At 29.2% G+C, this 13,039-nt stretch overlaps 1 protein-coding gene across 1 annotated transcript in view; it reads left to right on the top strand.

Annotated features, from left to right (window-relative positions):
• Nucleotides 1-11,690, top strand: part of LOC113386143 (visual system homeobox 1-like) — a 115,148-nt gene extending 103,458 nt beyond the window's left edge. The window contains exons 5-7 of the mRNA XM_026623942.1: nucleotides 8,183-8,357; nucleotides 8,709-9,096; nucleotides 11,492-11,690. Of these exons, the coding sequence (XP_026479727.1) occupies nucleotides 8,183-8,357; nucleotides 8,709-9,096; nucleotides 11,492-11,690 (762 nt within the window). The remainder of the gene's footprint in view (nucleotides 1-8,182; nucleotides 8,358-8,708; nucleotides 9,097-11,491) is intronic.
• The last annotated feature ends 1,349 nt before the right edge of the window (nucleotides 11,691-13,039 follow it).

The raw sequence follows: 13,039 nt of genomic DNA, 5'->3' as shown, positions 1-13,039 counted from the left end.
TACCGTTTTTGGCACTTTTTGCCCCGTATCTTCGGAACGGCTAGACTTGCCTCCGCCAAAAACTAATCAGCACGTCTCCTTATTAGTACGAATCGAATGTTTTTTGAATTATCTAAATCGGTTGATCGGTGTTCCCGAAATCGTCGATGAAAATTTGTATCCGCACACACACATACAATCATGTTTTCTAAGGTATGCCAAAATATTAAGAAACGTTTGAAACGTAAAGATATATAACAATTTTCATTTTCAATTTTTTTGCGATTACTATAGCTTGCCCTACGGGAAGTTATAAAAATGTAATTTTTTTATATTACATATGAATATACATACTTATTATTATAATGTTGTTCGATTTTGTGTGATTCTCTTTACATATTGTGATTTTTCTTTAAAATGGAGACCATATCAACTTTTGCTCGAAGTTTCCTCAAAAAAGTGAAAAAGCCTTTCGATTGAACTTAATTGAATATTTTGAACATTGCAAATGGAATTTTTGTCAAACTTTTCTCAAAAAATTGTAAAAGCCTTTTAATTGAACCCGATTAAACATTTTGAAAATTGTCTGCGTGTTTGTTATTTTTTGCGCTTTTTATAAATCTTTGAACAGTGATTTTGTGGTCTGATCGAATTTTGTAAAATATCGAAGAACTACGAAAAGTGGTTTAATTTATAAGTTTGAAATAATTTTGAGTTCAATTTAAAAATCTCACTTACACCATCTAATTATATTTTCAACTGGGTATTCCAACAATTTAAATTACTACTGCTTTATAATTTGGGGAAATATATAGCCCATAAAATATGGCAAGTTTTATTCTATTTACTTCTACATAGATTATTATCGCAAAATATATCAAAAATTATATTTGTAAAGTAAAATAAGAAAAAAAATTGATAGTTTGATATAATGTATTTATTAATCATGATTTGTCAGCAGTAATTGAATTTGATTTTTGAATTTATTATCAAGAAAAACATCTATTTTAGAAATTATTCAGTGTTTATTTGCTAAATAATATAAAACAAAAACGTATTTGCTAAGTCATATAATTTTATATTTGGTTCCTGAAAATTTCATTTAAAATCAAGTTAACTGAAATAAACAATTTATGTATTTAATTTCAATATCATCAATAATGGGAAAATCTAAAGTAATTTGATAGAAAGCATGAATATAACCACTAACAAGATATTTAGCTCGTGCAGCTCTAAAATCAAATTACTATAGTGAAAGGATATACAACATCAGGGCTGTGCAACAATTTCAGTAAAATTAATATGAATGTAAATAATATGAATTTGAATCGATGCAATCTGTGGAAATATATTATTGTGGAACAAAATATAAATATGAAACACTAACGAGTAACATAATATATTTGGCAATATCGGCAATCCTGTTAAAAAAATCAATTTCTACCTATTATTTCTTATTAGCATTTCTACAAACAATTTTATGTAAATTTTATGTAAATACTTTTTTGTATTCAATTTAAATTTAAGTTTAAAGCGAAGGCAAAAGTAAAGATGAGATCCTCTTAATTTACCTAATTACTTGTTTCTATTTATTATTATTCTATTACCATTTTATTACTGTTAATCATTTGTTTTGTTCATTTTCATTCAATTTTCTTTCCAAACTCCTGTTTCCCTGGTCCTGTGCTTCGGCTTTCAGTTTTTGTATTTGCTCTATTTGCGTTTGTCATCAATCGTCTGCATTTTTCTTCATGCTAATTCTTTTAGTCCTTCTATTTTACCTTCGACGACATCGTGTAGGTGAAATTCGGTTGCAAAAAAATGTTTATTTATACATCTACAGGTGAAAACGAAGACGAAGAAGGGTATAACTAAAAATATTGTATAACCTTTGGCACTAAAATGAATTGGGCTATTGGAAATAAATCTGTTCTAAAAATTGTAGTGTATAATTTTTAATATACAATTTTAATGAACATATTTCGATATTTGTTTGTTTCATATATGTTATATAGTTTTAAGTGGCAGATTTGGATTTCACAGTATAATTAAAGAGTTAAGTGTGGGAATTGAGACTCATCATATTATTTAACAATTGCTAGGCCAAAAGTGCATATTACGGGCATAGCCCGCATACGATATTCGGGCCAAAAGCAAATATTGCGCGTTTCGGGCTTGGCCCGGTATGGTGAACGCAAGTCTTACAAAATATTTATTCATACGAAACTATAAAACACAAAATTGCTTTTATTTTTTATGATAAACCATACACTATGAGGGAAAATAGTCACAAACGCCGCGCCAGCATGAACAACTTTGGGCCGACATTTCCGAATCTAAATCGTAAGCTAAGGGGTTAAAACAGTTCTACATTTGGCATCACTTATTTCGATGTATATACATTTGTAGTAGTAATATTAAAAAACAGTAATTATTATTTTCAAATAAACGGTAAATATTAGTACAGCAGATTAAAAAATTTGGAACTTTTGAATTGTAGAGGAGGGTTCAGGGCAACGTCTGTCGGGTCAGCTAGTATATATATATGAATATCAAATATGTTTCCGAAAAAATATGTAGTTTTCATCATCCCTGCTCGACTATTTCCTGTTGAGCTTTTATATGTTGTTATTGGAAAAGGAATTGGATTATATCGAACGGCGTCGCGCAAGTATTCGCGTTCGCCAGATATTCTATATTGGATTGGTTGCGAGCGATTAGTTCGTTAGGGAAATGGCATTTGATGTATGAAAGATTTCACGCGAAATGACATTTTTATACAGATTTTTGTAATATTGATATAAACTAGTGGTGCATGGCATCGTGCCAAGGCAAATTGGTACCAAAACTTACGAACTTCCCGTACCAAAAATAAATTTTTTAAAAAAGATTCAATTTTGCCAAAATCGATTTTTGAGATTTTTAAAAAAAATTGAAAAAAATGGCATATTTGAAAAATTTAATTTTTTTTATGCCTTGAATATACTTTAATACTTTGGAATTTTTGAACTTTTTTTTCAAAGCAATCGTGATACGTTAGCTGCGTAGAAACGAAGTATCAAAGCGCGTGGGCGACGCGTCGCAGTATAACGGAATGAAACCCATAGAAAAGTGTACTAAATTTGTTCTTATTATTAAAATATCCATAAAATATGTTATAATTTCACGTATATATGTCTAATGACCATTTTATCTAGATTTCCGAAACCGCTAGACCTGCCTTACCAAAAATTTCATCAGTTCTTCATTTCATCAACACAAATAAAATGATTTTAAATCATACAAGTCAGATGCTCTCAAAAAATCAATTAACATTTTTGGCACTTTTTGCCACGTATCTTCGAATCGGCTCGACCTTTTAAATACGATTCGAATGTTTTTTTTTAATTTTTCCAATCGGTTGATCGGTATCCGCACATACGCACTAGGGTTTATACAAAACCGACATTTCAGGAAACCGGTTTTCAAATTTTAATTTTACTATAAAACCGGTTTTAGCCAGTTTTCGAATTTTATATAGAAAATAAATTTTTGCTCGAATATTTTGAAATTTATCCGCAACTTTAGTGTGATTTAAAGCAGTATTTGACTGAATTTATTTATTGTTCAATTTTATGGATAGTAAACCATTTTTTTTAAATTTTAATTAGTAGAGCTTAAAAATAATAGTTTATCTTGAATAATAACTATGAAAATAATTATTAGTTATTCATGTATAATTTTCACATATAAGAATGAAAATATTTTTATGACAGTTAAAGGATAGTTTTCGAATAAATAAAAATAATACATTTTAAAATAAAAAACATTCATCAAGTTAAAAAAGAAAATATTAGATACATGTTGATACATTGTTAATATCAATTTTAGTTTTAAAAACAATTGAGCTAAACTCGGGTATTGTTTGTTCCGAGCAATTTTAATTAATTTTAAACATTCTAACTGTTTTTTTTTTATTTAATAAAATGTGATTTCAAAAAACTTAGAACGTCTATCGAAGTGCTACTTAGACGTGTCCTTTGTTTACTCACAAAATTTCCTGAAACAGAAAATACTCTCATACTTGCGACTAAATTATGCTTAATTGTATTTAAAGCTTGATATAATAATTCTAAGTTTTTTGTTCTTTTATTTGTGGCTTCTAGGACTTACAACTATTTTTTTTTTTAAGTTTGAGTAGAGGAAGTTACTTCTTCAAGAAGTCACATTGATTTAAATTAATATATACACTGGTATAAAAATCTAAAATAATATATACAAAACTTTTCTGGGAAGAACCATTGCACACTGATAAGATGTCAAATGCTATTGAACCGATATGATTTCAAGAATCAAAACGCTTTCATCTATCTTTTATATTTGGCTTTATTTGTCATTTTCCATTTATACAGTGAAAACCGACTTTTTTCACTAAAGTTTTCGAATTTCGTAATTTTCATCAAAAACCCGGTTTCTAAAACCGGTTTTTGAAAACCGGCAAAACCTAATACGCACACATACAAATATACACATGCACACACACACGCATACATATACATCCATTTTTTTCTAAGGTATGCCAAAATGTTCAGAAGCCTTTGAAACTTAAAGATATGCAGAAAATTTATTTTCGATTTTTATACTTATGACTATAACTTATTCTACGGGAAGTTAATAAATGTCATTATTACACAATGCATATTTATCAAATATGGCAAATTTATGATTCTATGAACGCGTACTATGGTTTTATCAGTTTTTAAATTCTGGTTTGGGTTTCACGGTGAAATTATAGATATTCGAAAATAAATTTTTAGTAGAAAATACCAGTTTTTAATACCAATTTAAAATCAATATAAAATTTGGAAAAATTTAAAATGAAAATCTGTTGCAAATCGAATGACGCAAACCCCTATGTCTGGCACTCAAAAATTATCGATAATCGACCTCTTTCTCCTATGACACAATTTTTGCATTGGTTCAGTATTCTGCCTCACGCCTCATGATCTTCCCTCATCGGTGGAATTCAGGTGGCATCAGGGTGACTTTATTATAATTGACTAATCCTCTAGAATCATCCCCAAAGCGTTGAGGAATCCGTCCACGCATACTTCGACGAATTCCAGGGCTCGCCGGCAGTTAATTGAAATTCGAATGATTTATTAACGCCTATTAACAGAACGAAATTTACCAAGCCTCAGACAAACGTCGAACGCATTTTGAAAATTACCTATTTTACATAGCACACATATGTGGAGGAAAATGGATTAAAAGATTTTACAAAAAAAAAAGAATTGATTAATATAAATTGTGCTTATAAGCATATCAAAAATAGCGCTGTATAATGCCCATTAGTTTTGTATGCAATCAAATTATAATTTTCGAATTATCTTTCGATTTTTATAAAATTGTTTTGTAATGCCTAATTTTATTGTTTATCAAAATGTTTTTACGAAACTCAGTGCTTTTGTAGAAAATTATTCAACAAACATAAACTCCGCAATACTGCTCGATTATTCGCACATATGTGTAGAAATAAAGGGTGGAAGCTCATAAAGGACAAGGGGTACAAATTCACACTGCACATTTTCATTTAATACCACATCAACTTGGGTGTGTTCATAATAATAATTTAGTAAATTCGATATTGACAATAATGAATATAAATTACGTAGTGTAGAGTGGAGCCTAAAGGTCCGCGGGTAAAAAGTTCCAACTCTGATATTCCAAAAACATATAAATTAAGATTTGTTTTAACAATATTTGAAATTAGAAAGAAAATTGTTCCAATTTTTTTTTGTATATCGAAAATAATTCAGATTTTAATTTTAATTATGGCTAGAGTTCGAAAGCTCACTTATATGCTTTAAATAAAAAAAATTAACTTTGTAATTCAGTTTATATAATTCTTATAAATAAATATTATAAAAAATATTTTTAGACGATATTACAGTATTCATAATAATCCATTTGAAAACATTTAATATTCTTCGAACATTTCGTTACGGAACCGGAGGTTACAGCAATTTGCCTTAAAGCGCTATGCCATACACCACTAGTTTAATTTTATTTATTTTGCATTGTAGCGATTGCTTCCGTAAAATCCCTTATTACACAATTAATATTACTTCTAATATTAAAAATACGACCATGGATCTATTTTCCCTCTGGCACTGAAAATATAGATGTTTCCACAGAAATTTTCATTCTTATTCAAAATTGTTAAACTGAAACAATATTTTGAGGGTTCTGCTTTTTGTGTATTATCGACAACACTACATCTGCACCCTGAGTTATCAACTTGATAAAAGTGTTGGGGAATTATGTGCTTGTCTAATTGAAATACTAACGCGCTTTATGTTCCGAATAAGACCTATGTTAAGCCACTTATAAAAGCGATAAAGTCCTATATTTGACACAGGCAAAAATAATAGAATATCTAATATTGAATCTTGATCAATTTTAATATGATAATAATAATAAATTAATAGCAATTTGGATCAGATTTTCTGAAATGTGTACAAGTTTGCAAATTTTACTTCTAGGATCTACTACAATTTTTCGTGATAGGGTAGAGCGGAGTTTGAAGTTCCGTGCGTAAAACAAGTATAACATTTTTTACCGATACTATTTTAATGTAGAAGACAAAAGATGTTTAACCAGCCATTACATACATTCTTATGATGTTACTATCAGGAGATGGACAGCCACAATGTCAAAATTTTGATCAAAGTTTTTTTTTTCTGTTTTTAGTTTTTTTTTGGTTTCAAGCACTATTGTTTAGTTTACGATACTTAAATAGTTATTTAAAATCTCCATTGTATTGTTAATTTTAAGTTAAATTCAACAGTGTTTCATCCCTTAACATATGGTATGGGTAAAAGGGACCACATCATTCTCTACATTGGCCAGGTGGAAAAAATAATAAAAGAGCAAATGAAAAAGTAAAATAAGTTTAAAAAAGCAATATTACAAGAAATAAATTAAATTAATAGTTATTCGAACTCTCATGATAAATTCATCTGACAAAATTCTATACGAGGATTGTATACATTAATATCTTGTGTAAAATATTTGACCATAAGATGCGTATATCAAATAGAAGTTGTATGTACATTATTTGTATTAATTGTATTTCAAGAAACAATGAGGTTGAATGTAATAACTTAAGTAGAAATAACTACTAAAGCTGGATATATGACATCACTAACTATTCTAGTGTTCGAATTTTTCTCATCATGTTTATGATTATGATTCCCGAATTTGTTGTTCACCTTAAAATTAAAATGTATTGTATTGATCAAACAGTTTAGCTTCACGAAATAAATTATTTTGTGAAATGTCTTTAAAATTAAACATAAAACTAGTGGGGTGTGTCGCATCGTGCCTTAAGGCAAATTGCTGGAACTTCCCGTACCGTAATGAAATGTTCGTGGAATACTGAATGTTTTCAAATAGATTATTATAAATATTGTAACATTGTCTAATATTTATAAGAATTATATAAACTGAATTGCAAAGTTAAAATTATTTGTTTAAAATTTATTAGAACAATTGTCAGAATTAAAAATAAAATCTGAATTATTTTTCATATACAAAAAAAATAAATAAAAAAAAAAGTTGAAACAATTTTTTTTTCAAAATCAATTATTTTGTTAAGACAAGCAGAAAGTTCTTTGAATCAATTAAATCGGACGCTTAGTTCTCTCAAAAACTGCCATTTTTTGCACATTTAGCTCCATATCTTCGAAATGGCTGGGCCTGCTTTTGCCAAAATCTGATAAACACTTCTCCCAATCATTACTAATTGCATGTTTTTTAGAACATTCAAATCGGTTGCTCCGTTCTCTCAAAAACTCGATTTCTATTATCTGCACTCTTTGCTCTTCATCTCCGTAACTGTGGACCTGCCTTTGCCAAAAACTAATCAGCTCATCTCCCTATCAATAGGAATCGAATGTTTTTTGAACCATTCAAAACGCGACTAGAAATGTATTGTAAATGTATTGTATCCATACATACACACACACACACACACATCCATTTTTTCTGAGGTATGCCAAAATGTTCAGAAACCTTTAAAACGTCGAGAAATGTGAAAAATTTCAACTTCGATTTTCGGCCCATTACAATAACTTACCCTACGGGAAGTTAATAGTAGATTTTCTTGCCCCCTGGTTGTTTCTTATTGCATTCAAATCTTTATTGAGTTTTCACTATGCAGGTGTGGTTCCAAAATCGTCGTGCAAAATGGCGCAAAACAGAAAAATGTTGGGGCCGGAGTACTATTATGGCAGAGTATGGATTATATGGAGCCATGGTCAGGCATTCATTACCTTTACCAGAAACGATATTAAAGAGTGCAAAGGAAAACGAATCTGTAGCTCCATGGTTATTAGGTCAGTATTAATCAATTTTGATAAAAAACATAATAATGTTAGAATACAATACAATAAGAAATGAATAAATATATGGTGCATCCAAAAATACATTTTCTGAAAGTACGAGCACGGTACAAAATTTGTTAATTTCATAATCAAAGTTATTTCTATGCGTGCAATAAAGAATTTATAAACGTTAGTGAATATTTTTTATCTAAAATTTTGAATTGTTTGAAATTCTGAAATAAGAAGGATGACTACAAAGTTTGTGCCATTTTTACAACAACTGAGTTTTTGTCTTTCTGGGCTTATCAAATACCTTACATAGTCCAGATTCCACTCTAAAATAATCATTTACTTATCTCCCAGGTATGCACCGAAAATCAATCGAAGCAGCAGAACATCTAAAAGATGATCCTGGATCTGGAGCCCCTGGGGGCGGTGGAAGTGGAGGTGCTGGAAGTGATCGTGAAGATAGTGCATCTGTGAGGACGGACGATGCAAGTGATACCAGCGGAGGCTCCGTTCGACAACAGCAAACACATCCACAAAACCAAACAGATGACCATTTTAAAAATACCAGTGCAATCCGAACACGGAGAGATGGTACCCCAAACGATGCATCACCGAGAACGAGTCCCGGGCCACATAATATGTCTCCTAACAATATGAATCATAAAAGGAACAATAATTTGGTCGTATCAGAAGACCAACACGGTTTTGGAGGTGTGTCACCGGATGATCCAGAAGCGTTCAGGTTAGTTAACAAAAATTGTAATTGAAATATTATACCCGATTTCACACATTTCAAATGAGATCACTGGCTTTCTTTAGCTTCGTTCATCAAACAAATAAGTAAAATTATATTTTTTTAAATTTCCTTACTGGTATCAGCTTAATACAGAGTGTTATTTTTATTAAATACAAAGAAATAATAGTTAAATACAATTTTCCGAAGTTATTCTTCAAATTGAAAAATAGTAAGTTTAAGCTTCATGAACATTTGAACAGTTCTATTGTCAGTTTGCTTTCTGATCATTGATAATTTTATAAGTCAATTTGCTACCTTTTTGCATATCTTCATGTTTTGTGAACATTTTGGCATACCTCAGAAACAATGGATGTGTGTGTGTGTTTTCTGTGTCCGCATTTTTTCGTTCACGTTTTCGAGCACACGGATCAACCGATTTGAATTTGATATGGAGATGTGCTAATGAATTTTTTTCAAAGGCAGGTTCAGCTGTTCCGAAGATACGGAAAAAACTGCCAAAAACGGTAATTCAATTTTTGAGAGAATCGAGCGTCTGATTTGGATGATTCAAAAAACATTTTATTTGTATTGACGAAATGAAGAACTGATGAAATTTTTGGGAAAGCAGGTCTAGCGTTTTCAGAGAGATCCAATAAAAAAGTGAAAAAAATACCACTTAGCAGACAAAAATGATAATTATTCAAATGCACATTAAATACTTACATATTTTATAGATATTTTACAATTGCTTTCAAAAGTTTTAAAAATCTCAAAAATCGACTTTTTTCAGTGCTCTATTTTAATTATTTAAATAATTTTATATTAAAAATATGTGGAAAATTAAAAAAACTAACAAATTTTTCGTCCATTTTTGAGCATTTTTTACTCATGAAATCTTTAAACGCTCATAACTTCTGAACGATTCATCCTAGGATGTTGATGTTTCCAGGCGAAATATTCTAAATCAAGTTTCATTCATTCATTCAGTTTTTTCTTATTTATTCGGCAACCGTTGAGAATATTAAAATGCCTTTTTTTTCAAGTTATTATAGCCCACAAGACAATTCACCTGACGTTTAATTGAAGCTTCTACGTGCCCGGGAAGCCTGTGAAAAATTAAAAAAACTAACAAATTTTTCGTCCATTTTTGAGCATTTTTATTTTTCAGCATATTTATTTTAGTTTTCGATTTTCGGCCCATTACTATAACTACCCTACGGGAAGGTAAAATAATATATAAAAATACCTATTTCAATTTAAGAAAAATAAAATTACAGTGATTGTCAATAAGAAGACAACTGAATATAGACTCAATAAATGCCAAAGATTTGCTACTAATTTAAATGCACTAAATATTATACAGTTAGCATTAATTGCATTAATTGCATTACTAATACATTCAACATACTGACATAAAATTGGTATACTATGGTTTATACAAAAACCGACATTTCAGAAAACCGGTTTTCGAATTTTAGTTTTACTAAAAAACCGGTTTTCGAATTTTATATAAAAAATAAATTTTTGCTCGAATATACTGTAATTTATCCGCAAATTTAGTGTAATTTAGAGCAGTATTTGACTGAATTTATTTATTATTAATTTTATAGATAGTAAACAAAATTATTTTAATTTTAATTAGTAGAACTAAAAAATAATAGTTTATCTTGATTAAATAACTTTGAAAATAATTATTCGTTATTCATGCATCATTTTCACATATAAGAATGAAAATATTTTTATGATAGTGAAAGGAAATTTTTCGAAAAAATAAAATATGATTTCAAAAAACTGAGAACGTCTATCGAACTGCTACTTAGACGTGTCCTTTGTTTACTCACAAAATTTCCTGAAATAGAAAATACTCTCATACTTGCAACCAAATTATGCTTAATTGTTTTTAAAGCCTGATATAATAATTCTAAGTTTTTTGTTCTTTAATTTGTGGCTTCTAGGGTTTAAATCTCTTTTTTTTAGGTTTGAGTAGAGGAAGTTACTTCTTCAAGAAGAAGTCACACCGATTTAAATTAATATATACACTGGTATAAAAATCTAAATATATACAAAACCTTTCTGGCAACTATTGCAGACTGATAAGATATCAAATGCTATTGAAACGATATGATTTTAAGAATCAAAACGCTTTCATCTATCTTCTATATTTGGCTATATTTTTCATTTTCCATTTATAGAGTAAAAACCGACTTTTTTCACTAAAAAACCGATTTTCGAATTCCACAATTTTTGACAAAAACCGGTTTTCAAAACCGGTTTTCAAAACCGATTTTTGAAAACCGACAAACCCTAGTATATACTACTACAAATGCAATAGAGATGTAAAATAATGTTGTACGCATGCACACACTACATTCCTCGAACTTGCCGTTATAAAATCGCACAGGCATTTTTTCTACAGGAATAACTCGATAGCCTGCCTACGAGCCAAAGCGCAAGAACACCAAGCGCGGCTGCTCGGAGGCGGACTACTGCTCCAGGTGCGGTCATTAGCTGGCATGCAGGCGGGACTACCCGACGACAATGCGAATAGCATTGCGAATCCTAACAGAATGGACAGGCCTGGTGTTGAAACATTATTTTAAAACATTCTAAGAATCAGGTATTAAGATATAATTGTGATAGAAGGAGAATATATTAATGTGTGCAACGAGGAATTTGTATCGATTGATCAATGTCTCATCTTAAATGTTGTAGATACCATTTAATACTAATTGATAAATAATTTAAAACAGATAATAAACATAAAAATTCAATCATAATAACATTTTTTCTAAAATTGAGCAATTATGATGTGAATAAAATTAAATAAATCAAATTTGTGAAATCTGATACTATGTGATCTTTTTTTAATAAATGGTGATGCAAATTTCGTGGGTATTTGAGTTTTAGTTCACGTGCACCCAGGAAAACTAAAAAAAGTTATTGAATTATCAGATTACTACATATATACATATATAATTTTAATTGAATTTACTAGTATTTAATTAAGACTCCATATAGCATCGAATCAGAATGGTAAGTGATATGGAATTCAGATACAATCTATATTATTTGGCATATTCAATTCGAATTCTCCTGAAATCATTGTATTTTATTCAATTGCTATTATAATTGTTTTATTTGAACAAACTATAAAAGCTGCTTATTTTAGTAGTTATTTTAGCCAATTCTTACATTGAGAATACGACAGAATTATATTACTATAATTTCTTTGCCAAACCTGAACATCATAGTATCAAACTTATAAACCAATATAAAAGAGCAACTTTGTAGTATATATATATACTACAAATTATATTGACTGATTCAGTGATAATAAGAATTGACACGATACTGAAAATAATAATTATTGTATATATTTGAGAAATCATTGTATCATTACCTTTTGGTAAGAAAACTTTCTTTTAATTCAATATACTTTTCTTAAGTATGTAAAGTGCGTATAGTTTTAATTTTTGTTGGTTGATGCATAAATACATATTAATGTATAGCTGTGTAGAATATAATGTTTAAAAGTGTATATCTGATATTATACTTGTTAGAATGATTAAAAGACTGTTTCTGATTTACTTATTACCGTAATAAAAAGCTGAAAAATACGCAATTCAGAACTCTATAAGAATATATTTCTTTTTTAAATAAATAAAATATGTAAATATGTTTCAATACAACCTTTCACGATATGTAATTAAATTAAAATTATTCACTCATGTACCATCATAATATCTCTGAGTTTTAAAAACATATAGCTATTTAATAATTTATTAATCATATATGTAGTGTAAATATAAGAAATGTAAGACAAATTTATGGATATAAAATGATTTTGAACTATATATACTTTTGGGCCTGAATTTTACTTGGCCTTAGTGAATTTTGTGGCCTCGTTTTATATAAAAGTCGATGTAGAAGTTAATTGACATACTGAGTA

The sequence above is a fragment of the Ctenocephalides felis genome, unplaced genomic scaffold, assembly GCF_003426905.1.
Source record: "Ctenocephalides felis isolate EL2017-DRISC unplaced genomic scaffold, ASM342690v1 CF-g0.4_SCAFFOLD_03571, whole genome shotgun sequence".
NCBI lineage: Eukaryota > Metazoa > Arthropoda > Insecta > Siphonaptera > Pulicidae > Ctenocephalides > Ctenocephalides felis.
The sequence above is the reverse complement of the archived record's forward strand: the minus strand, read 5'-3'. Positions and strand labels throughout refer to the sequence as shown.